A 26,830-nucleotide genomic window follows, 5' to 3' on the forward strand; every position below is an offset into this window, starting at 1 on the left:
GAAATTCTTTATCAAAATGGGGTGTATATATATCTTATGTTTATTATTAATACTGCCATACTTATTTTTATATCTTATTTTGTATATATATCAATATAAAATGCTCTTCATCCCTTCCCTCCTGTTTCTCTCACACACACACACCTATACTATAAAAAATTGTAAATACTGTTCCCTGGATCAATGCTGTCGGGTTTTTTGTTCCTGTGTATTGTCTTGTATGTTGCAAAGCAAAATAAATAAAAATAAAAAATGAGGTCACGATCCAAAACAGGTTGGGAACCACTGCAGTAAACACTGTTTATTTCCACTTATTTACAAAATGAGATTTAAAATGTGTGTTATCACTCATTCATTCCATCATTATGCTCTATAGTTGTTTTTAAATAGTTTTCTAAGCAAAATGTTGTCGTCGAACAAAGGAGGTACTTAGATTCAGAAAAAAGAGAAAGAGGACACTTGAGCCAAAAAAGTGTGATTGTAGGGGACATGACATGTATGGATGGGCTGCGTTCTATGATGCAGTAGTAGAGGAGGTCATCAAGAGTCAACTCTGTACCATTTTGACACTTTCACATCCTTAAAGAGTAACTAAACCCTAAAACCACTTTTTTCTGCTGAATACAACCGTATTTGGGTATAAAGTAGTGCTGTTGACTGATTCTGGTCCAACTCTAAACATGTAGTTGTAAAATGTCAGAGTGACTGCCCTCTATGGGTTGAAACCTGGCTGCTACAATAGATTTTTGCTAATGGCTGAGAACTTGATGATGTGGCGTTTTGGGACCATCTTGTGTCACAAACAAGCATTGTTAGCCCCGCCTCTTTTATAAAAACTAGCACCTCTGGGCTCTACAGTCTGTGGTGAATAGAGAGGTGTCATGAGTAGCTAGTTAGCATAGATTGTTACAAGAGCCCCGCCCATAATCAAGGTATTTTTTTGAATGGCCAAGGCTATGGATACATTAAACGTATCCATAGACTGCCACTTTATACATACGCAGCGCCCCTCATTGGCCAGTTTAGATCATGTTATAGGTGCACCACGTGACTTAACGTTCCGTCAGTTGTATTTTAGCTCAAATTTATTTTCAGCTACCCCGCTAACTCTTTTATTTTAGCCCTATCCGTAACTCTAATCCTAACCCTAAAATGTTTATTTTTGTCGTATATGTATTTTTAATGGTGGAGTTTGCCATGTTAAGCATGTTAAAATGAAAAAAGGTATGTCAAAAGTGGGATTCGAACCCACATTAGCGGAAGGAAGTGGACCATTCGGAAATCCTGAAACGATGAAAACACAGGCACAATTATGTAGAAAAGGTCTGGAAATGTAGCCATAGTCCAGGGGGCTGTGGCTACATTTAACGTATCTCTAGACACTTTTTGAATTTCCCTCCTTGTGGCAAGTCAGGAGAAAGCAGGAGTTTTGTTATTCTTTAAGCATACTGGGATTGAATCTTGTGTTTAACCCTATTATTTGGCTAAAGCATGTGCTGTGAAAGGTTCCTCTTAGAATATGGCGGGCCTTCATCACACATCTCGGCCACAGACCACACGTTCTCAATGAGCGTGATCTGCCGTAGAAATGTTCTGCACGGATGAGGCTGAATCCAGTCCTAGCAGAGTGCCGAGGTAGGACTGCTCCCGAGGATCCAGTGTCTGCTCAGACCTCATGGGATGCACGTTGTTGTACTTGTCTAAGAAGTTCAGGTCTGCAGCTGCCTGGTAGCCAGCGGTCTGCTGCTGTCCCTGAGCCTGCATGCTGACAACACCGTGAGTCTGGGTCCTGTGAGTGGTCAAGTCAGTCGGCGCACCTCCCGCTATCTGCACCGGCACCAACGTGACGGGGACGGAGGCATCCACAGGAGAGGAGCTGCTCTGGATGCTTGATTTCTCCTCATCTTGGTACGACTCTGAGGCCTCTACAAAGGGAATGGAGACTATCTTTTCCTCGTTGAGCGCCGCGATGGGCTGCGTTTCCATAAAGCGGGCGCTGTGTACGTGGTCTACGTGGTACTTTAGCTTGTCCTTTCTTTTGAAGGTGGAGCTACAGTGGGGGCAGTTGAACGGACGAGCGTCTGAGTGGATCACCATGTGCTTTGTCAGTGTCTTCTTGATCCGAAATGTCTGATGGCACTCAGGGCATCTGTAGGGTTTCTCACCTGGACACAAGATGTGGGATGATCAAACTATAGGTAATAAAACTCCACAAACATTAGCTTTCCTTAATTAATCATCTGTGTTCATCAGTGTTTCTCAAACTTTCTCTTATTTCTGAATCCAAGTTCCCCCTTTGTCGGTGATGGATGATTAAGTGATGACATATTTTAAAGAATCTAATTTTGTAAATAAGTGGAACAGAACAGTATTTAGTGCCTCCTGAATAGATCTATTTCTATAGTTTGTATCATTTCCTGTCATTCCCACCTGTAGTGGGACCATGTCTGACCCTTGTATTTTCAGTTCATGTTCTAATCAAGATCATTTTGTTGTTTGTTCTTTTTATTATTCAGTATATTGTTTTTGTTGTCATTTTTTTGTTGTTGTTGGTATTATTTAAAGTATTCTATCTCATTGTGTGTGTTTCTGGTGCCGTTTGGTTGTTTATGTCGTTTTGTACGTTTCTCTGTTATTTTTGTGCATTTTGTTTGTTCTTTTTTTTTATTCAGTATATTTTTTCTCGTATTGTGTTTTTGTTGTCGTTCTGTGAGTTGCTGGTAATATTTTGTGAGATAATCATTTTTAATTAAAAATGAACATAATAAAACCCCATATTTTTTATGTTTTCATTTGTTGATTTTTATCGTCGACTACTAAAAACTAAACTATTATTCACAAGTAACAAAATCCAATCAGAACTCAGTTGCAATTTTGGATCCAATCAAAACGACGTTTGTTATGTGGGAGGCTGCGGGACAAGCCTTAATACAATCCAATATCAGGTTGATCAATGCTTATACACAGTACATAAACTATTTATGTAGCAGATTTAGTCGACTAAAATTTTAATGTAATTTAATTGACTAAAACCAGAGGGGGCAAAAGTTCTAGTCTTCAGAACTCAAGTAAAAGTATAGATAATTGAATAAAAAATGACTATGGTAAAAGTACAAGTATTGAAATTGCTCCTTGACTTGAGTAAAAGTAAAAAGTACATGCTACTTAATGTACTTCATTAAAAAAGTAAAACAAATATTTCTTCAATAATAAGACAGGGTTTTTAAACCAACAAATTCCATATTTTTTATTTTTTCAAGAACTTTTAGAAAACTGGTCCATGGAAACACCAGGAGAATTTAGCACTCAGATAAAATTTGTAAATAAAATCTATTAAACCTAGAGCAGTTTAAAGTTGAATATTTCTAAAAACTGGAAAATGTTAACCGTAAAACTAACAGAAAAAAGCTCAAACTACCAAAATTGTGCGTCTTTTTATGTTGTGGCGTCATCTTCAAAGGTCTTAAAAGTAACGAGCTCATTTTTAAAATGTAAGGAGTAAAAAATTTGTTTAAAAAAGTAAGGAGTAAAAGTAAAAAGACTGCCACTAAAACTAAATAAAAATTTGCTGTCAAAATGAACACTGCAACAGAAACAGGGATGAAGAACGCCAGTGATAACATTGGACATAATAGTAAATCATTCAAAGTTTTACTCATGAGTGAGTTTCTCCATAAATATGAAATACTACATCTGAAAATTTGAGAATTAATGAAGTTTATTGTTGCCTTACCAGAGTGAGTCCTGAAATGCATTTCCAGACTGGACTTTCCTTTAAATTCTTTCTTGCAAACTTCACATTGATGTATGGCAGTTTTATACCTGAGTACAGAAGAATAAAAATATACACTAAGCACAAAACCAGGTACATTTAACCAGTGCATGCTAATACTGTAAAAAGAAAAAAAATATCAATAATAAAGAAAATGGGAGGAATGTAAAACATACTTTTGCCATACTTTCTCCCCTAGATGGACACTTTTGTAGTGAACGGTTAGATGATCCTGGCGCCTGAAACATTTTCCACACTCCTCACACTGGTGAGCTTTTTCACCTGGAATGAACAGTGGCTCAGTTTTAATTGAATTGACTTTAACACAAACTTGCTGCAGGAGTCTCACTCTCACTCTCACACACACACACACACACCTACCAGAGTGTATTTTCTGATGTTTGGTCAGGTGATCATGGCGGATGAATGTTTTTCCACATTCGTCACACTCATAGCGCTTGTCATCGTGGTGGACTCTTAGATGGAGTCTGTGGGGAAAAAACAAAAAAAAAGAGTTCAAATGAGAAGAGTATGAAAGTTTATGAATTAAGCAGACATTAGTGATGTTTTATTAGAGAAAAATGCAGCACAGAGTGGGAAAACAAGGGTAGTTTGTGATCACACAATTGCACACACACACACACACATACACACACGATTAAAAAAGCACATTTTCATCATGAATGTGTGGGTAGTGACTGAAAATTAAGAATACAGATTTTTTTTTTAATTATAAAAATTATATTTAGTATGTATGTATGCCACCTACATGATCCAAGCAATAAATAACAGGTAGCAATCTCTGCTGAGTCTTTACTTCAAAATTCTTTGTTTTTTTTTTTTTACATTTTTTTGTGGAATTTCATGGAATTGTTTGAAAGAAATAGCAGAATTTTCGAAAATGTAAATGAAAAGTTCTTTCCAAAATTTGCGAATAATAAAAAAACAAAAAATGACTAGCATTGGGATATACAGTATGCTTGTGAATATTGGGACCTTCTGTAAATATGGTGGAGTTTCAAATCCAGAACAGAGCATGGCTTGATCTGGTCACGCAATGAATGATTAAAACGAAGGGTAACACTTTACTTGAAGTTTTATACATAAGGCTGACATTACGCTGTCATTATTATAACAAGACATCTGTCATCAGCATGAATAAGGTGTCATGAAGGTTGTCATTAAGTGTTGTTTGCTAAATTATGACACCTTTGGAGCTATGTTGGCATTTTTTGGGTTTGGCAAAAAAAATTTGGGTTGCCTATCCCTGTAAGTCAGGGATAGGCAACATTGTCACAGCGGGGGCCACAAAAATGTGATTGTATCTGATCCGAGGGACACAATATCAACATTTAGAGTAATAATTGATCTGAGCATAAATATTGTCTGTGGTTTTGTCTGTTTTAGTCATTTTGTGTGTTCTCTGTAACTGTGTGTATTTTTCTGTCATTTTCTGCATTTATGTTGTCGATTTGTGCATTTTTGGGGTCCTGTCTTTTTGTGTAACTTTGTTGACGTTGTGTGTGTCTTTGAAACTATTCTGTAATGTGTTGTTTTTTTGTGTTTTATGAGTCATTTTGTGTATTTTTATTTTTTTGTGTGTTTTTCTGTACTTTGTGTATTTTGGGAGTTATTTTGTGTATTATGTTAGGCTTTATAATCCTTCTAACTTCTTGATATACAGTTTTTGGGGATTTGTTTTGGAGGCCGCACGAAATTAGACCAAGGGCCACATGTGGGCCACAAGTGGCCCCCGGGGTGCCAGTTGCCTATGTCTGCGTAAGTTACTCCAATCACTGGACTCACCTGTAGGAGCTTCCGTGACGGAAACTTTGTCCACAAATGCTACAGAGATGAGGCTTCTCTCCACTGTGGATCCTCATGTGCTCTCGCAAAGAAGTCCTACCAGTAGGAAACGTGCATTACGGTCATTTTTAGAGCTCAGACATATTAAGAAAATCAGGAGTTCATGTTTAAATGACATGGCCCCGAGCCGTACCTTTCCCTTACTGACTTTCCACAAACAAAGCAGGTCCACTTGCGTTTTCCTCCATGTGTGCATTCAATGTGCCTCTTCCTGTTCCCGCTGTCATTGAACTGACGACCACAGATCTCACAGGGAAAAGGACCTACGAATTAACACAGAATGCTCTTGTGTTGTGTGTTCATTATACGCAGCAGAGAAAGCAAAGCAATGGCACGAGTTAAATTGCATTTTATGGGTTTCTTCCTCACCTAAGTGGTACTTCTCTTGGTGCTTCAGCCTTGCAAATCTGGACTTGAAGTATTCTTCGCAAAAGTTGCATTTAAATGGTCGATCTTGGGTGTGAAGAATCATGTGCTCCTGCAGGTGAGGTCGGCGAGTGAAGGTCTTCAAACAAATCTATTAAAGAACAGTTATAACTTATCTTATTCAGAGTATTCACATGCTTCATTCAAGCATAATCTTTTAAGTTTTGGGTACATTGATGGAAAATAAAGTGTAAATAACTGAACTAAAGATGACTTTTTCCAAATACTGGAGAAAGTTTGCATGGAAACTGAGCATGAGGTAGTTTATCACACACTACCAATGTGAAAAATACTCTAAATGCACTAAATGTTAGAGAGGGTGTGGGGAGGAAAACGCTAACTATATACAGGTTAAGAAGGTGCTGTCTAATACCGTTGATCTAAATCAAAACCTGAAATTGGAAAATGTATCATTAATAATAAACATGGTGGATATCCCACTCTTTAATGTTTTGTGTGTTACAGCCATGAAGCAGGTGACAAGGACATGGAAACAACAAACGTCACCAAAATAAACCTTTGGTTGAGAATGGTAGAGCAAACTTTAGATGATGGAAAAATAACATTCAAAAATAGAGATAACTTGCAAAAAAATGAATACAATTTACCCTGAAAATAGACTAAGTAGACTATACAATTACAGTATTTTATCAAAAGTCAAAATTACTTTTTATTTATCACCAATTCCCCCAATTTGTTTGTTCTGTTCTGTTTTGTTTTATAATTAAAAAAAATAAATGCAGTGTACTTTTGATGACAGTTGCCGGTGAAAATGGCATTTCGTTTGTTAATTATTGCAATAAAGTGTATAAAATGTATGTATTTAAAAAAAAAACTGAACTCAGCTTACAGAACATTTCCAGCCTTCACTTTTTCGCTTGTTCTTGCTGAGAAACTCTTGGATGTTGTCTGGGTGAAATCTATAAAGATATATGATTTAAAGATAAATAAGACACGACAGAAAAACACACAATCCAACACTAGCCAGAATTAAATATTGGAGGAGAACATGAAGTGAACGATGAAACGACAATCCACCTCCTGATGTGCTTGATCAGGGTCTTCTTGCTGGCATGCAGTTTGTTGCAGAAGGGGCATTTGTGCTCCTTCTTCTGGATGGGAGCATTGCTGGCGTGCTTCTTTTTGTGTACGGTCAGGTTGGATTTGGTGGAGTAGCGCTGCAGACAAATGTCACACTGAAACGGTTTCTCTCCTGTGTGCACTCGAGTATGACTCTCATATTTCCCTGATAGAAAACAGAGACAGATGTTTCAAGCTCTTTACTCAATCAAAAATGCATATTAGTGAAGATAAACATGATCCTGGATGACTTTGACTCAGAATGCGATAGGGTAAAAGCTGTGACAGGAACACTAGTGAGTATTCGGTTATACACAGTTTCATACAATATGGATGCAATATGGATTTCGTCCTGGTGGATCTTCTGGAATTGACCGGGTAGTGAAGTGGGTGAAGAGATATTTACTATAATTCTTATCAAACATACGCTGTACAAGCTGTTGGGTGTTTTTTTGGGTTTTTTTACTGTTTAAATTTGTTTTTATGTATTTATTTATATTACAAATGATCACCTTCACCAAGGAGGCAATCATTTCACCAGCAGGATTAGGTCAAAAGCACTACATGGATTTTGACGCCCTTTCAACCAAAGATAGACCTTAGGCCAGTGTTTTTCAATATATATGGGGGTGCCTGAAATGTCTAGTAATTGATTTTAAAAAATTACTAATTAAAAAAAAACATTTTTGAAATGTTTTAATTATTCTTTTTCAAATTAAAACAACACAATTTTAAACCACTGAATGTCTATACTTTCACTTTGTCAAATATAAATCTAGTTCAAATAAAATGCAGTAAAAAAAAAAAAAAACATATTAGAACTGGCATTATTCAGATACCGTATCTGTCACTAATCCTGTGTACTCTGTATTTGTAGAGCAGTATAACAAACTTAATTCTAAAATTATAAGACTAAAAATACTAAATTCTAGGGGGAAAAAAAAAAACATCTAGGGTCGCCAAGAAATTCTTGATATTAAAATGGGGTGCCAAACCAAAAAAAGGTTGGGAACCACAACTTTACGCCATGGAAGATCCCATTAAATTTTGGAGGGGATCGATACAATGATTCTGGATCGGTTTCAGAAATTGAAAAATCATCTAATCATTGGCAAAATTTCAAAAAATCATATCTCGCTTCGTAATTGATGGATCTTTCTGAAATTTGGCTCAGTTATGTCGGGTTGAATCCTCTACTCTCTCATCCAGATTGGGTCCACAGATCCATTGTGATATTTTTTAAAAAATGGGGGTGCCAAATGCCATACATTTGGACTATTCTATCATTATTAACAGGGATATAAATTTCCTACAAGCCTTTAAAGTGTGAACAATAATGGTAGGGCTGCACAATTAATCTTGATCATCATTTTGGTTACCACGATTAAATTAACCTGATTGTTGGCAATATTTACATTTAAAATACGGGCTCTGTACTCTGTAATAATATATTTATTATTAGCCTTTGGTACATTTTAAATTCTTGGGGTAATTATTTTTAATTATTAATAATTAATTATTTATAATTAAAATTCTGTTTTAACGCTTACTTTTGCATTGTTTGTGTAAAAGTAGTGCAATAAAAACATATTGATAAATGATAAATAATAGTGATTATCGTTTTGGCCATTAACTTAACTCTTATCTCCACTCTCCTCAGTTAAAAAAAAAAATTTAAAACATAAATTTTCACATTGCACTTTGACAACTCTGGTTTACATTTTTCTATATTTTTATATTCTGCACATTCAATAATCATTTTTAAACTATTGTACATTGCTATTTAACTGGACCCTGGTCACTCTGAACTTTGCATATTTTACACGTGTACACTATTTTATTCTGTATTTTAAGTTTGTGCATTCATATAACTCTTAATTTTTGCATTGTGTTAAATTTTTTTCTCCATATATGTGTATTACTAAATTGAGTGTTTGTTGTTGTTGCATGGCCTTGCAGGACAGTCTTTTAAATTTCACTGCACATCTGTATGAGCATGTGACAAATAAAAATCTTGAATCTCATAATCGTGCAGCCCTAGATAACGGTACCACGATCAGGATCACTGATGTAGATAACTGGTAGAGGTTTCCACACTCTTCGTGCGGTTATTATTATATATATAATTCATTTATCTATGTATTTATTTTTTGTTCCCCACCATTATTTTCCAGAAACACTTGCTACCGTGCTAGCTCTCTGAAACCTTGACATAAACTCACCTGCACGGTCAAAAGTCTTGTCACATTTGGGACACTTTAGCATCTTTTTGCTTGATGTTTGGATGATGACTGGAGCCAGGCCTTCAGGGTAAACTCGACTCTGGGTGGAGGTTCCAGGCGCAGAAACAACAGGCTCCATCCCTCTCGCACTCTGCGGTTCACTCTTTTCTACTTTTGAGGAGTGAGTATCATCTACATTGATTAAAGTGTCTGGACAAGGGTTTCCTTCAGTTTCTTCCTCTTCCTCCTGCCCCTCATCCTCATTTCCTACTGCTTCCTGATGAGAAGGTTTGGAGCTTTCTTTCACATTGGATTTAGGATTCTGGCTTTCAACAGCCAACTCCCCTCTTGTCTCCACGCTGGTTTCCCCTTTATGTCTATGTGACACAGAAACTTGTTTATCCTTAGAAGTGCTGATTGAGGACTCTGCTTCATCTTTCTTGTACTTTTTCGGCGTTCTCCTGCTACGAACTGATCTCCTTGCGCTCGCACTTTTCTGATTGGTCTTCACATCGGCAGAGACCACCGTTCGTATAATATCGTGACACTCAGCTAAATGGTCCTGAAGGTGGTGGTCAGTGTTAAAACTTAGAGTACACAGGCTGCACATAAGCTCACCTGGGCTTTGGGTATCTGAATAAGCTCCCCGAGGGCCACTGACGGCAACTTCCACATTTGAATATTGTGTTTTTTTAGCTGCCCCCTGTCCTATGCCTACAGGGTGGACCGCCTCTTCCTCACACAGTAGTTTTAGTATATCTATCATGTCCAGGAACCGTGCAGCTTCAGTCAGGGCTGGTAGATAGGACTCTGCAACAGCACACTCAGCGGTGTACAGAAAGGCCAACAGGTGCTGGAACACAGAGTCCTCCACATGGTTTAGGGTCACATGTGTAGTTTCTGCAGGGTTCTTGGATAGTTCGGCATGAAAGTAGCTGCTTGCATGAGCCAGCACAACCTTGTGGGCCTTGTAGACCTTCCCACCCACTGATACCGACACGTCGCAGAACTTCTGACGAGTCCGGTCCTCGTTAAGGAACTTGAGGAGGTTATTACTGTGATGGGGCATCGTCAGGTGTCTGACATGTGAGTTGGACGCTTGTGCTGGTGAACGGAATCCCAGTGCAGCTGACGTCTCTTTATTGCCATCACTGCTGCAACTAGGAAACCGTCGGCCACGTTCAGGACGCAGCACATTAGGGGACTTCTTCTTCATTGGTGTCTGGTGACAGGAAACCCTTTCGGGTGCTACGGGGGTGCTGAAACAAAGTGGAGTCAGTAGTTACTACTGGGTTATGAGTAGGGCTAGACGATATATCAAGATTCAAGATATATCGAGTTTTCTATTCTGGTGAAATAGACAATTACAATATCGCCAAAATCAATATATATATAATTTTTTTATGGCTTATTTTGCTTTAAAACACTTGTTTTAGGAGTTGCTGATTTCACTACTTCTCAGAACAGCATGAAAAGCACAGTTTAATAGATTACTGAGTGTGTCCTAAACAAGCCACACTACAGAACTCACTCACACATGCTGTCCTTTGTAGGAGAAAAAAACCAAGTGACACATTTTGTGCAGCTGTTTGTTACTAAATGTGCTTGTGCAGCATTTTGCATCCGCAAATTTAACCCTAAATTGTCTTTCTGGTCAGACTTCATTTGAATTGCAAATATTGAGATTTATATCGTATCTCGACATTTTGAGAAAAAATATCGAGATATGAGCTTTGGTCCATATCGCCCAACCTTAGTTATGAGTCCGTTTTTGAGAGATTGTACCAAAAATATTGAGACTTCACTAAAAACTCTTCATTCAGGTTTTCAAATCAAATCAAATCAACTTTTAGCATTAATTACATGAAAGACCTATTACCAGGCTCAGTCATACATGAGTGTTTAATTATATCAAAGAATATTGAACAATTCTGTTTGGGTCCATAAGATCACCCAATAAACACTTGTATTATCCTCAGAGGGACTACGAGAAGGATTTTTTAAGGTGAAAAAGAGGAAACAGAGATGTTGCATCTCAAGGGGCGTTCCATAAATACATTTCAAATAAGTGGCAGTAATGTGCGACAGAAAACAAACAAAATAGGCACAAAATGGGGTTTGTTTGTTTTTTTCAGAAAAAGAAACTAAATATTAAAAAAAAAAAAAAAAACAAGGCATCAACACTAAATAAAACCCAAAGTAACTCATGATCAGAAAACGTAAGTAATAGAAAAAAAAAAGCCTAATTATATGTTTTAGGATTTATTACAAAGAAAAAGTTACTTACTTCTGCTTTAAAAGACAAAATTAATAAACACGACATACAAACATGACCTAAATCAATGATTCTCAACTGGTGGGTCATGACCCAAAAGTGGGTTGCGGACAGCTGGTCAAAAGTAAATTAATGCATGATGGAAGAATTTTTTATTTTGTCAGGCATGCTGTGAAATGCATGTTTTAAAAAAGATTATATGTATGTTTTTCAACAGCTATTTTTGTAAAAACTAAATTTGGTTGGTTGAATTCTAAAAAAAAAAAAAAGTGGGTCACGATTTAATGACCGTGACAAAATGCAGTAACGGATTACAAGTACTCACATTACTGTAGTTGAGTTGCTTTTATGGGTACTTTTCTAAATCAGTAATATTACTTGTACTTAAGTATGTTTTAAAAGAAATACAGTAATTTGTTACATTTCGACACCCCAACCCTTATTGAGTAAATAATTTTTTGTTTTAAAATGATCAACGGACATTGTGGAACTAGAAAAAATGAAATGACCACAATCAAATGCATCACATCACAACCAGATTAAATGTAATGCATGGAACCAAAACAGCATTGAATGCTGGTAATTTTCTCAGTTTTAGAGTTCATAAATGTAGCTGTACTTAGAGCCTGAGAATGTTTATTTTTTATTATTTTGGACTGAATTCATTAGTGTTATTTATTTATTTATTTTTTTAAATAATAGTACATTTAAATATATATATATAGTACTAATTAATTGAGCTACTTTTTACTTGGCCTTGAGTATTTTATGTATGACTTACTTGTACTTGTACGTGAGTACAATATCAATCAAGTAACAGTACTTATACTTAGTATGATATACTGTACCAGTACTCTTTACACCTCTGACATAAAGTGGGTCCCATGGTAGAACAGTTGACAACCCCTGACCTAAATCATGCAAATAAGAACATAAAACAATAAGCTTTATATCATCTAGAAATGAGAATTGTACAAAACAAAAGAGTTAGACAAGACTTTCCGCTGTATTGATTGATCCATTGACAGTGTTGTTGCACACAAGGCGTGCGTAGCTTCGCTGCCCACCTCAGGGACCCCTACCCCTGTTATCAAAGCCTGAAGGACGGGCCCCCCTTCGGGGAGATTGTTGACTAACGACCTTTCGTATTACCCTGGAAGAAGCCGACATATTGAAAGGCTTTCATCAGTCCTGGCTAATATCTTACCTTTGTATGAGTGAATGTTGTTTATAAACAGCAAAAAGCAGCAGCTGGCACAACAACACATCGAAAAGAACGGAGAAATGACAATGTCCGGGGTGATGGCATCACTGGACAGCCATTGGTCAAAGAAGTGAAGCCAGCCGCCGCCATATTGGTAAGTGAATAGCTGTGTCATATTTGGCTCTTCGTATTCTGAATTTGCATAGATAGCGTTTCTGTTTGTTGTTTAGACCTAGCACGAACAATGTTGTGTTGTACAAATAAACACATATATAAATATGCAAATAGCATATGCAACAGCAACCCGTTATTATTTACGTCACGCCAGGCAGTTATTCGGTATGCCAAGATGGCGGCCGATGACTTCAACTCATTGGTATCGGTTTGTTTTGGGTTTTTTTTTTTTTTTTTTTTTTTTTCTACCAAATAACTTTATTAAAACATTTACAATACCGGTACATGACAGGGAAACTTTAACAAAATGTAGAAAGTTATGAATGACGTACACATAAAAGTAGGGGCAAAATAAGTAAGTACATTTACTTATTAACACTTTTGTCAATTTAAAGTTATTTTAGTGACATTTTGGGTTTTTGCTTTCATTAATGGACAACATTGGCCACGTGTGTAAAAAAATAGAACCCCATTCCCGCCACGAAAAAAAACAAACTAAGGAAAGTAAAATAGTTTTAAAAAAAAAAAAAAAAATCTAAGTTATGTGATACTATCTCATAATTCTGACTTAAGATTTTTTTTTTCTTTCACTATTATCATTTTACTTTTTCAATGTATATATATATATATATATATATATATATATTTATACATATATATTTACTGGCGGAAATGGGTTTCCATTATAAAGTGACCCTCTCTACTGATCTGTAATAATGTTAAATGTATTGTACAATAAGGATAAAGCACCTTTACCTATTGTATGAAAGAATCAGCTGGATGGAGTGTTTGCACATTTTGCTTCAAAAGGTTTACTTTTAGATTTTTATTTTTATTAAATAAAATAGAACTTTAAAAAAAAAGAAAAGAATGAGAAAATCGACAAGCACCAGATGGTTTCTCACACATATTTATTGTAAAAAATACATATAAAAACAATTTCTGAGACATACAAAAGAGTGGAGCTTAGAAACAGTATATTGAACAGACAAGGACCCAGCGATTTTCTTGAATTGCATTACATATTTACAATTTAATAAATAAGAACTCGATTTTTGCTTTCATACCAGTGTGAAGGCGGATTGTCCGTATCTTAGTAATGCAAATACCTCTGTGGTGACACTTTTTAAAGCATTCTCTTCTGATGCAGATTTGTGCCCCTTCCCATGTTTTAAAGCAAATATTTAGGGACAAACACCATCCTTGGTTGAACAGGAGCTAGTTTACACTGAGTGTTCAGCTAGCATTGGTAGAAATTGAGGTATTGCACCACATAGCAAGGGGCAAAGAAATTAAATGAGAGTAATAAGAGTAAACCCCCAATTCTCTGCCTCGTTAAAAACCAAAGACCACTACATCGTAACTAATCACCACAACAAATGTAACATCTAATCACCAATGTACCTCATCTTCTGCACTCACACACACACACACACACTTTAAACCATATTCTGAGCCATTCTTCTGAAAAGCACAGAAAAACTGTTGGGTTCAAGTTTCTTTTCTTAATACAGAACATCAGAAACATGCACAGGACTGCCCCCTACTGCTGAAAACCGTTGTGGCCCCACAAATGGCAGAAAACCAAGGATTTAAGACAAAAACAAATGATGGAGTGACACATTGGCCTGTACGGAAAGCTCAACTCCTCCTAAATGGATCCATTGCACTAAGAGTTAAACACTTTGCTGGGACACAGCTTTTTAACAGACGGCAAACACAATCAATCCATTTATTGCTGCTTCCACAAGAGTTTCCACATGCTCTGTGCACCACATCTGCTGATCTGTCGGGGCCTTGCATCCCAAATCTGCCCTAAAAACACCACAAAAACCTGCTTGCACAACAATCCTTTCACCAGGCCAAGGCAATCGACACACGCGCACACCCAGAAAGGCCAAGAAAAGCAAGGTAACACATCTAGCATCATCAGTATAAATGTGATTATTATCTTAAAACAACAATAGGAGAGAGGCAATCCAAGTCTTATGTAATAATTAAACAACAGCTGTCAATAGCCCCCAGGGTTACAGAGAGAGGCCGATAACACATGGTGAGAAGCATGTCCCCAAAGCATTTTGCCTCAATATGCCCGACCCTATAATCCTCCCCCGATCTGGCACTAATGTAACCAGATGGCAACATTGTTGCTCAAATTGTTTCACCCAAGAGTGAGTTTAAAAGAATAAGGGGTGATGGTTAGCAGATCAGAACCCCAAACTGAACTCTGGGTAAAACTTAACCTAGCGTACCAAATGCCACATGTGAAAGGGTTTTAACCAGCTTCAATAAGGTTTTATTAAAAAAAGAAACAAAAGCTTTGATAATTAAAAAGCAATAACTTCATGACTAAGCAGTTTTCTGAGCATTCGACAGACTAAACAAGCACCCATACACATTCTATCATCATATAATACACACAAACACACAGCATACACACTTCTACCAGACTTATGTTGGAGGAAAACAAAATAAAAGTCAGCCTTAAGGGACAAAAGTGCACAAATTGGTGTCAAAACTGGCATTAATTCATTACTATGGCCCAAAAAACACCAGAAACCATCCCACAAACTGTCCATGTAGCAGCACATAAAATTCAGCGCTAACTAACAATCCCCAATAAAACTCTGATCTATCAAAAAAAAAAAGCACCCAGGCTTCCCCTGAAATGTTTACAGATGATTTAAAAAAAAAATTAAATAAAAAAAAAAAAAAAAAACAGAAATCCTGTAGCAGCTCCAGTCCCAATGACCCAAAAACAAGCCCTCGTTTGAAGTTCAAAGTAAAGCCCAGTTCCTGTGGTAACAGCTCACCATTTCAATGTAGCATTGGTTGGTTTAGGGTAAGCCTATGGCAAGAAAAACATTCATCCCATGAACACTTTTTTTTGGAAAATACTATAAAAATGAACACGTCTGTTCAGAGGGAGAAAAATAAACAGGTGAGCATCCAGAGTCGCAGTTAAGACAACATTTATCTCTCTTTATTTTTCTTTTGTACTCCTCTGTGGGACGTTGACCTCCCCGGGCTGATTATATTTCTAATGATCCAGAGTTTCAGGCGCCAAAAAAACAAAACACCGTCATCTCATTCCAACAAGGGGTGTGAGCTCAGATTTGTACAAAGTAGTTGCTTTTACAGTCTCAAGCTTGCCAAATAGAGGTCCAAACAGCTCGCTGAAATGGACCAATCAACAGAGAGCGTCAGCCGTAATCAACCGATGATTCCTCTGGGGGATCATCTATTCTCCACGCAAAAGGTTGCAGTTTATTTTTGATGGAGACCGTGGGCTTTTTTTTTTTTGTTCTTCTTTCTTCAACTACACACTTTTGCTTGGTTTAATTAGAAGTTGTTTGTAGTCTCCTGTGAAAGATAGAGACAATTAGACAAGTCACACAATACATTACCAAAAATGAAGGGGAACATAAGTTGTTAATATGATGTACTCAATGTGTGTCATTGTAAGATGAACAGTGTTTTAGCTTTCACATTGATTTCTGGAGTGGTTTAAAAATGCTTGCAGGATTGCACAATTAATTCTCATTCGATGAATTCATAATGCATACCTCTTAGATCTGTGAATCAAACAGAATTTTCTCCAAAAAGAAAAGGAAAAAGGCCAAAATTGGCAGTTAAAAGTTTGTTTTCATCTCCACCATAAACACTCAGTTTAACATTTTCACGCATTGCATTGTGGGATGTGGAGTCCTGTAAACAAATACAAAACAAAGTGTTTTTCCTTTATTCTTACAGTGATTCCTTGTGTTTCTTCACGGGATTTTTGTTCTAGTTTGTTCCCAGTGAAATCACAATGAAGTAATAATACTTTTATGCACCCGTCTCCTGGACTTCACATCCCACAATGCAATGTGCAAAAATATCAACAAACGGAGTGTTTGGAGTGGCGACAAAAACAAAAATTTGAGAGGTAATTTCAGCCTTTTTCCTTTTCTTTTTGGAGTAAATGATGTTCAAGTTATTGGTGGAGGCATGATTTTCATCTTAATAAAAAATGATCTGGGGAAGCAGCTTTAAATAATGGAAGAAAAACTAGTCATCTTCTCTTCTCTGGTCAAGTTTACGGGCCGTTACATTATCGTTCTGAGGCACAACCTTCGTAAGGTCGATAAAGTTGTAACTACATGCAAAATGCAACAAAAGTGATGGAAAGAATTTAATTAAAAGAAGATAGGGCTGCATACATTGACTAAACCATTTGAGTCCTGTATTCAGATCATTACATACCTGAGTCGAGTTTGTCACTGGGAGGGAACCATGTGACCTGTGAGTCAATCAAAGGGATGTTCAGGGCAGCAGGGCTTCACCTTTGACCAGGAATCAATGCAGCTGTGGGGAGACATTTGCGCCATTTTATTATAATAATAATTCATTTCATTTAAAAGTGCCTTTCAGGCTACCCAAAGACACTTTGCAATAAAAACAGAATAATAAAAACAGTGCAATGCATTATAAAACAGAATAATATTTTTTTTTTTTTTTTTTTTTTTTAAATAAAAAAAAATAATAATGTAGGAGAAATTATGGTTTGTGAATGAGCAGATTGGTAGAGATGGCTTTTGACCATAATCTGCATTATATTTTACATTCACTTTTAAGACCTGTTTAAATCTGCATTAAGTTTTATTTGCACTATTTTTGCAAATGTTTTTGTAATTGCTGCACTACTAGCTTGATATATGCCACTTGTGGAATTTCTTAAAAAAAAAAAAAATTGAATTTGGCTATACTCGAATATATATATATTTATATATATATATATATATATCACAAACCTCTTCTGTTTTTCTTTTTATATTTTTCAGATTAAATGATAAACCGCAGCCAAATAGGAAAAATAAGTAGGGCAAATAAGTTAAATAGCAGCACAGCTGTGTTTTATTTCTATACATTACTGCATATGTCAATGTAAAGGAAAGTAACCGTGTTCATGTAAGATTCAAAGTGTTTATTGTCATGTGCACAGTAAAGAAACATGTTTCCCTGTACAATGAAAATTCTATTTTGCTCACTACACTGGATGCCACACAAAACAAAAACAAACAAAGAAAACAAATAAAGAGAAAAGTATAGTAACAATGATTGTAATAATTTAAAAAAGTGATCAATATAAATATGTACAAGGTAAAAAAAATGTAATGCATGAACACTGTGAAAAATACAAGGCTTTCCCAAATCTCATGTGCTCTACTGGGTGGTTTTTTAATGTCAGTAAGACGCAGCTGTAATATGCAGTCGAACAGCCACAACTATCGACTGGGGCAAAATTACAAGTCTAACATTGTGCTGACACACACTGTTTATTAAAGAACTTCTGCTTCGGCGCAATGCGATAGCGACAATTTCCACTGAAGTCGGTTAGTCATTGATATGCTGCAGCCAAATTTAGATTTCAAACTTAGTCCGACAATTATTGCACAACGTTGGAAAAAATATACAAGCATCAGCATGAAGGATGTGCCAATGTTGGTCAATCTTGTGAGTTACATAGAGGGTGGAAAACCAGTGGATTCACAAAATGCAAGGAATAGGCAACCGGTGGCCCAGGAGCCACATGGGGCACTTGGTCCAATTATGTGGCCCCCAAAACCAAAACAAATAACCAAAGTGACTTAAAAAAAAACACAGAAAATGACAATACAATACATAAATTGATAACAAAACTATATAACACAACATGATTCTAAAAAACACCAAATTAGAACATGAACACTGACAACAATAATACACAAAATGGATTTAAAAACACAAAATACATTAACATAAATACAAATAAATAATTATTTTTAAAATACAAAAAACTACATAAAATGACTTTTGAATCACACAAAAGGACAACAAATAATACACAAAAAGAATGAAAAATGCATAAAAAGGCAACAAAAACACACAAAATGAGTGACAACAAAAAGGGTGAAAACCCTCTATTGTGTCCTGTGTTAATGCTCAGATTGGTCATTATTCTAAATGCTTGGATCAAACAATCACATTTTTGTGGCCCCTGCTGTGATAAAAGTTGCCCATCTCTGCAATAAACCATTGTGGCATTTTTATATATTTTTATATAGGTGAAAATGTCATAATTACATGGCTTCCTCTAATAACAATAATTAATTTACATTAAAAAAAAATTAAAAAAAACATCCACCAGCTACACATTCATTTACTGTGTGAGCTTAAACTATTCTTAACGTAATATCACAGAATAACTTCAAGTTTTACCTTCTGAGGTGATTTTTTTTTGTGTGCATGCTTTTTAAAATCTCCTCCTCTAAACAATTTACTCAGGCTTTACTGGAACACCAACGTGAATATGCATTGTTACATGACGGGAAAGGGCAACTGGTCTTCGTCTTATGAGAAGTGTGTGGTGATGCGTGCATGAGAGCAGAGCACCTGATTTTTCTGTGTGAAACCACAACCCAGCACCCGCTTTCACAAACCACACAAAGCACAAACCTTCCATTAAATGTCACCTTTACTCATCTGACTTACAAACGCTTCTTCTCAGTTTTATCCACCATGTGTTTTACAGCTACAGGACTACAAAGCTTGAATTGGTGATATTGGACCAAGGCTGATTGAGGTGTAAGCCTCTCAAATAGTTTCTGTATGAGTTGAGTCATGTTGAGATGTTTTAAGCAGGGCTGAATTATAGACAATATAGCAGATTCTGAGAGTGCCAGTTGTATGACAGGGGCTCAAACCTTAAATATTGGGGATAAAAAGTTTACCTTCACTAAAATTCTAAACTAAAATAGCTGCTATTATTATTTCCTAAAAGGTAAAATAGGCTCAAATTAACAATAATTAATAACATTTTTTTTGATCGTGGCCCCATTTTGACATCAAGAATTTCTGGCAACCCCAAAGACAACTTTTTTCATCTTCTAGAATCAGTATTTGATGAAGTTTGTTCTACTGTAATACAAATACAGAGTTGCCAGTATTATAAACAAGTTGTGCCACCTCAGATAATTCTATACTGTACTTTATTATTTTTAACTAGATTTATACTTGACAAAGTGAAAGTATAGAATACAGTTGTTTAAGATTGTGTGGTGTTTTAATTTGTAAAAGAATAACAATAATAATAAAAAAGTATCAGTCATTCTTTTACTAGGCATTTCAGACGACCCCAAAGTTAAAAAAAAAAACACTTGATTAATTGTTGTGTTCCCGCTCTCTGGTGTCCAGTTTAAAATGACGAGGGAAAAATGCATCAATACCAGAGATCATCTACTTTAGCATTAAATGTAAAGAAGCTGCAACAGGTATTGAAACCAATGATCACCAACTGAAAGTACATTACCATAATAATTATGTACGGTATGTGATGAAAGGTTTCATTAAAAAGGAGGAAGACGAGCTATCCTGCGAGAACTTAGGATTTTGAAGGTAGTTTGTGCTCAGTAATGTTTTTTTACACAATCCATGTTGTTCCATTTAAGTCTTTTAAATACCTTAGACAGAATGCTTTCATTGATTTATATATTTAAAAAAATATATATGTTTAATCTTCTTTTACGCTTTGTAGGGTTAGCGAATAGAAAAAGAGAAACGGTGAAATCTGAAACAGGAATAAGGCTGATTTAAGTTGAACCAAAAGATCACGTTCTTCTTTTGACATTTCCTTTAATTATATAACAGTAACTCAACACAGTTACCTCTTGTGGTAGACGCAGAGGCAGGCAAGTCTAGCAATGGTTTCCCCCTGGACAAGATCCTCCAAACAGATGGAGCACTCTCCGCTGTCTTTACTGAGCACATCCGCTGTAAAAACACACCAACATTTTATTAATGTCTACATTAAAACATATTTCACATAAATACTGACCCCAAACCATTATGCACAGTATCAGCTCTAAAACTCGTGGTCTTAAAAACATGGCTGGGACAGTTGAAAGAATTAGGTGTGGCTCACCACTTGGACCATCTTTTATTTTTATTGTATTACACGAGTTTACAAATATGAGTGAATGATAATTAGGATACTAACACAGAAGTGAGACCAGGCAGGACATACCCACAATGCACTTCCCTCCCACTACTACATTACCCATAAGACACCACGTTTTAGATAGCAGGCTCAGGCACAGCTCACGAGTTCCACGAGTGGTATTTTCTCATTTTTGGTCATCCAGAACATCACAAAAAGCTGACTCAGCATAATGTACACGCCATATTGCCCGATGTTTTTGTTCTCTCTTTGTACGATTGGTTTTCAGCATGTTAACGTCCACAGGCTTATTTAGAACAAGCAATGTCAAACATGTTCTAATGTTCTACTATACCAGTGTCATCAATGTCAAAATTTTACAGACGTTCCACAGTGTGGATGGGAAAATGAATGGGATATATATCTATATATTTTATTTTGGTAGTCAGAACATGTCCCATTTATCAATTTTCCTTAAAATTTCATCCAAATCCTTTCATAGCTATTCAAGTTATTTTGCTAACAGATAAACGCAGACAGATAAATAGAGGGTAAAACACAACTTTTCGCTCTGCACTTCGCGCTGCTGCTGCGCTTCGCGGAAGTAATAAATATCAAGGATGAATATATACATATATACAAGTACTTTTTCATTCTGTAATTTGTCACTTTACGTTTGTAATTCTGACCATGAACATCTTTATAAGGACTTGATGGGGAAGAGCTGGAAAGGGAGTGGAATAGGTACCTAAGAATATTTGGGTCAATGACGTGACACCTAAATAGTCTGTCCAGCTGCATTTATTTCAGTTAAAAAAAAAAAGGTTTAAATGTATAAAAAGATAACGAGTATGTAGTAACTTGGTATAAATGCACTCACTTTGATTTTTTAAATGTCACTTACTAAATTACTTCTGTAATTTATTCTGTTATTCAAAGTGGCAAAAATATCATGTGGGTGTGACTGTCTGACCATAACTGCTGTATAAGATTTCAAAATATTTTCTTTTTATTTCCATCATAATATTCATGCAAACCTTGCCGATAATGCCCATTTTATGAAATATCATGCAGTGAAATCCTTATACGTCATTGACCCATTTGTACAATGCAGTCATTATTTATTTTGTGTAAACTCTTTTATTCCATAAATCTGGCTACAAGATATGGACGATTTCAATTGATTGTTGTTCAGTATATTTAAAAAAAACAAAAAGAAAACAGTTACAAAATTAGATAATGTGGATTTTTTTTTAAATCAAACCAGCTTCTCTGTCATTTCTCTAATGCAATAAATGTGACTTACTGTTGTATGGGAGGGGAGGAGATGTGAGGCAGCTCAACAGGTGATCTTCAATCCGACCCCCCGGGAAATCCTTTGAGCAGAAAGGACAGCGGATATCTAGGAAGGGCGGAGACAGCGACAGAGCTGAGATTAGCGCACTGTGTCAGAGGGAGATATAAATGATAGATGATGCTCACATCCCACTGAGGAATGAGACTGTGTTTGGACGTGCAGGCCACAAAGGCTGCCAACACAATGAAGAGCAGACGAAAAAAAACCAAGTCAGCCTGTCAGAATGCAGTGCTCACCATCCACAGAGAATAAAGTGTAAACCAACCTGGGACTGTTTTTGATTCCAGGAAGTTCATTTTGTCTTTTTTTTTTTAAATAATATAATATGTTACGGTTTCATTTATTCTGTCAACTTTTTTTCAACTCTCTCGTAAGAAGTCATTAGGACACATAAAAGTGATCAGTTGGTGCTTTGATGCTTATCTTGTGAAATAACTCATAGGGATACATCAAAGTAATCACTCGATGCCACTGAGGAAGACTGACAGTTTGCAATCAAAACATGTCAGAGTAGGCCCTGGCAATATATCAAAATTCAAGATTTATCTAGATTTCTATTTTGGCGATATGGACCAAAACTCATATCTTGATTTTTTTTCTCAAAATGGCGATATACGATACTAATCTCAATATTTTTTAACTCAATAAAGTCTTACCAGAAAGACAATTCTGGGTTAAATTTGCTGATGCAAAATGCCACATAGGCACATTAATAACAAACAGCTGCACAATGTGTTCCACTTTTGGCTTTTTCTCCTATAAGGGACAGCATGTGTGAGTGTGGCTTGTTTAGGGGAAGGTCTGGGTTTGGACGCACACGGAAAAACATCTGTGCTTTTCCTGCTGTTCTGAGAACTAACAAAAGCAGCGAATCCTGAAACGAGTACTTTAATACAAAATAAGCTATAAAATATATATATATATTTAAGAAATATGGAAAAATTGTAAAGGATATTGTTTGACTGTACTCTACAATAATATGAAATACTTGATGTGATTTATACTGGAATTGTATGAATAAAAACAAGTTAAAAATAAAAGATAGACATATCTTGATATAGGCGATATTGTCATTTTCTATATCGTCAAAATAGAAAACTCGATATATCTTGAATCACGATATATTGTCCAGCCCTACTCTAACGATATATTTTTTATTTCTGAGTGCGTCCTAACCCAGACCTTCCCTTAAACAAGCCACATCATAGATCTCACTCACACATGCTGTCCCTTATAGGATAAAAAGACAAAAGTGACACATATTGTGAAGCTGTTTGTTAATAAATGTGCCTGTGTGGCATTTTGCAACAGCAAATCTAACCCTGAATTGTATTTCTGATGAGACTTTATTGAATTAAAATATCTAGATTTATATTGAATATCGCCATTTTGACAAAGACAATTTTTTCTATATCGCCCAGCCCTAGTCAGGAGATCAAATTTCCTGCAAAAAAGTTGTCTAATTAAATTAACCGTTAACATATTGGGACTGTTTTATTTGACTGCATGCAGCACCAGATAAAACAATGACTCAGGGCTGCTGCAGGAGATCCACGGGAACAACATCAATGCATGGTTCAGACGGACGGACCAAAACTGACTTTCTGCCCTACGACCTGATGCTAGCGGTAAACAGACTTGTTGACTAGTGACCCATTTCTCCAACGCTGATGGTCCGATTATCCAGCACAGCTCAAGGGTCAAAATACACGACCACTTTTTTTTTTAACGCCACCCCTGATAACCTCTTAGAAAAGGCTTGTATATCACAGATTATAGTTTGTAAAAAAAATAATTTAAAAAATCCAAACCACCCTCTAAGCATGGGAAAAGAGATTATCTGTTGAGGAATGTAAATTCCTCAAATAATCCATTTTACTTTCAGATTTAACAGGCTGATGACTGCATCACTGTAGAACACAGTGATGCAATTACATCCTGAAAGAGGAGAGAGAAGATTGCTTTAGGGTAAAAGATTTTAATCTATATAGTAGAAGAGACAAACAGCCTGTATGAAGACCTAGAGGAGGATCCACTTCCATCAATGTTGTTACATTATAAATATCAGTACCTATTATATCATTAAGTGATTCCAGCAAGACTATTTTTGTCTTCTTTTTTGAATAATATATTAAAGTTTAATTTATTCAGACAACAGTTCCTTAGGAAATTCACTTTGATCTCCTGACAACTGCCAGTCTTCGTCAGAGGCGTCTGCTGATCGCTTCAGGAAAATCAGTAAAATATTCAACTAAATTTAACTAAAATTATATTTTTTCCATATTTGTATATGAAGCTCTAATATGCATGTAACACTTATTCAAGCTGTCTGAATAAATGAAACCTTAACATAATATCGATAACTGTTACATGCATATTAGTGCTTCATATACAAAGATGGAAAATCTCATTTTAGTTTGAAAAATTATCTAAATTTTAATGGCTTTTGGTCAAATATTTTACTGATTTTCTTTAGGGATTATTAATAGTATTAATAACAATCCTTTTTTTAGGGGCAAAACACTGTGCTACCTTGTAAATCTATTGGATCTTGAAAATTGAACATTACTTATTATAATACAGCGCTACATAAATGTCTATTTGCATTGAAGTAAAAACAAACATGTATTGGTGATTAATCAAGTAATGAGTTTGAGATCTGATCTTCAAATTTGACATTTATTTGTTTCCTTTTCCCTGTCATCTGCCAATAAAATTTCATAATTACTGCTTGACGGCCCTATGACCGGTTTAATAATCTAAAGCAGACAATGGCAACTGGCGGCCCGGGGGCCACATGCGGACCTAAGTCTAATTTGTGTGGCTCCCAAAAAGGAGATTGTCCACGAAAAAATAAACAAAGAAAATTAAAAAAAATATATAAATAAAATAAAATAAGATAGATCAGTCTAGGTTAAAGAGGTTATAAGGCAGTCAGAATTGTAATCGATAAGTAAATCATTTATCAAATTGAATGTGTGAATAGACATTGATTATCGATTAATTTGATGGATTCTATGTAATATTTTTATTCAATGCTGAATACTGTAAAGTGTGGGTTCTTTTTTTGGAATTTCAATTGATAGATGTGGAACTTACCAAGCAGTGTTGTAGTTTCAATATAACAAAATTACATCTTTTGCTGTCAGACTAATGCTAACTTTTAAAAGTATTCATCAAAAAGTGTTCCATATCCTTCAAGAACAGGTAAATTACTGGACATTTGTAAAATAAGTGTTCAGTTGTTTTGCAAAAATCACAAATGTTACTTATCTCAGCAAACTTTGAAATATAAGAATTAGTGGGCTATATATTATGTATTAGTTTATATTGCATTGATTCTTTATCTCATTTGTCATATAAAATGTGTAGGCTAAAAGCCATATATTTTTCCTCTTGGACTTATCATACGTTGACTGTACTGTATAAGTAGCTTTTAGACCATCTCTGATCTAAAGTGTGTAATCTTACTGCCGTGGCGGTTGTTAACACGATAGAGGCCGATCCAAGCCTCTGACATCGGCCGTTGGTGTGTGCCTCGGACTCGGGCGGATCTCGCTCCAACGCTGTGGGAGGACGAGTGTCGGTTCCCGGGCAGCCGCTCGGAAAAGGTGCGGTGCGGTGTGCGGCCTGTCTCCTCCCCGGGCTGGTGTTCCGATTCAACGGGAGCCTCTGGGCTTGTGTTGCCGTCCTCGTCGGGCTTCCCCTCGCTGTTGTTGTCGTCCACGGGTGACGCTCGGTGAATGCTGTGGTGGTCAGCGGGGCTTCCGTCAGCACTAGCCCCATGCTGTCCTAGGTCAGAGTCGCTGCCCTCCTCTGATCGGCTCCGGTTAGCCTCAGTGTCCTCGAAGCTTCCCGAGAAGTCAACGACGAAGCTGGTAGGCCTGGTACACCGGGGCCGCCGGTATGAGTCTCTTTTTGTGCCGTCTTTTCCAAACGCTGGGGCCACTACTGGGTCTTCTTGGAGACGGCTGGCTCTGGTCCCCATCCTGGACTGGCTCCTGGGTTGAACAGGCTAGCCGCGTAGCGTCCTCAAAGCGAACCTCCACGGAACAAGAGGACAGTGTTTCCTCAAAGCGACGAAAGATCGCTTTGGTCACAAGACAAGGCTCAAAGCAACCGAAGATCACCTGAGTTTGATCACAAAACAATGCTCGGTCTTGTACTTTCAAACATCACCCGGTACCGGGACTCTGGCAGTGCTTCGTCCTAACCGTCCACATTTCCCTTTCTTTTTCGCCCTGAACCTCTCGCTGCTGCAGCGGAAATACCGCATTTCGCTTCCTCTTTGCGGCGCATTCAAACCTTTACGGTAATCTCACTTTGTTAACCAACTAATCCACTCAACGATTACATTAATCAACTTCAACAAAAACGTGATTTGTTTGTATACATGCAAATAGCCTTTTATAAACACGAATCGTTATTACTCAAGCTTAATCGGTTGATTTGTGAATGCGCTCCTATTAGTAATATTATGGTAAAAAAGTACACAAT

General features: G+C 36.5%; 2 protein-coding genes across 3 annotated transcripts; both read right to left on the reverse strand.

Moving 5' to 3' along the window:
- Positions 1-362: 362 nt before the first annotated feature.
- zbtb41 (zinc finger and BTB domain containing 41) lies at positions 363-12,940 on the reverse strand. 2 transcript variants are annotated; one of them, XM_028473466.1, is made up of 11 exons: positions 12,849-12,940; positions 9,367-10,625; positions 7,103-7,310; positions 6,915-6,984; positions 6,008-6,155; positions 5,772-5,901; positions 5,579-5,674; positions 4,154-4,260; positions 3,949-4,054; positions 3,734-3,822; positions 363-2,165 (listed from the first exon to the last, which is right to left on the reverse strand). In XM_028473466.1, the coding sequence occupies exons 2-11, from the start codon at positions 10,580-10,582 to the stop codon at positions 1,564-1,566; spliced, it is 2,772 nt and encodes a 923-aa protein (XP_028329267.1). In that variant the 5' UTR covers positions 10,583-10,625; positions 12,849-12,940; the 3' UTR covers positions 363-1,563. The 2 variants fall into 2 exon arrangements, with proteins under 2 accessions (XP_028329267.1, XP_028329266.1); XM_028473465.1 differs by lacking the exon at positions 12,849-12,940 and adding an exon at positions 12,490-12,782.
- Positions 12,941-16,320: 3,380 nt separating this feature from the next.
- On the reverse strand, positions 16,321-26,630 carry LOC114478968 (E3 ubiquitin-protein ligase znrf2). The gene is made up of 5 exons (XM_028472343.1): positions 25,805-26,630; positions 22,283-22,378; positions 20,705-20,810; positions 17,265-17,366; positions 16,321-16,382 (listed from the first exon to the last, which is right to left on the reverse strand). Exons 1-4 carry the CDS (start codon positions 26,319-26,321, stop codon positions 17,309-17,311), a joined length of 777 nt encoding a protein of 258 aa, XP_028328144.1. The 5' UTR covers positions 26,322-26,630; the 3' UTR covers positions 16,321-16,382; positions 17,265-17,308.
- Positions 26,631-26,830: the final 200 nt, after the last annotated feature.

Source organism: Gouania willdenowi, chromosome 17 (genome assembly GCF_900634775.1).
Source record: "Gouania willdenowi chromosome 17, fGouWil2.1, whole genome shotgun sequence".
NCBI classification, from domain to species: Eukaryota; Metazoa; Chordata; class Actinopteri; order Blenniiformes; family Gobiesocidae; genus Gouania; species Gouania willdenowi.

What these genes read in the sequence shown, in the direction of transcription:
- zbtb41 (XM_028473465.1), bottom strand. Translation starts at nt 12,527, where the DNA reads ATGGGACCCACTTTATGTCAGAGGTGTAAAGAGTACTG. An exon ending in CCAAGAGAAGTACCACTTAG is followed by an intron (nt 5,902 to 6,007) that starts GTGAGGAAGAAA and finishes GTTAATTCGTAG; the next exon opens with GTCCTTTTCCCTGTGAGATC. An exon ending in ACATCAGAAAATACACTCTG is followed by an intron (nt 4,055 to 4,153) that starts GTAGGTGTGTGT and finishes TGTTCATTCCAG; the next exon opens with GTGAAAAAGCTCACCAGTGT.
- LOC114478968 (XM_028472343.1), bottom strand. Translation starts at nt 26,321, where the DNA reads ATGGGGACCAGAGCCAGCCGTCTCCAAGAAGACCCAGTAGTGGCCCCA. An exon ending in TGTTAACAACCGCCACGGCA is followed by an intron (nt 22,379 to 25,804) that starts GTAAGATTACAC and finishes CGCCCTTCCTAG; the next exon opens with ATATCCGCTGTCCTTTCTGC. An exon ending in TCCTCCCCTCCCATACAACA is followed by an intron (nt 20,811 to 22,282) that starts GTAAGTCACATT and finishes GTGTTTTTACAG; the next exon opens with CGGATGTGCTCAGTAAAGAC.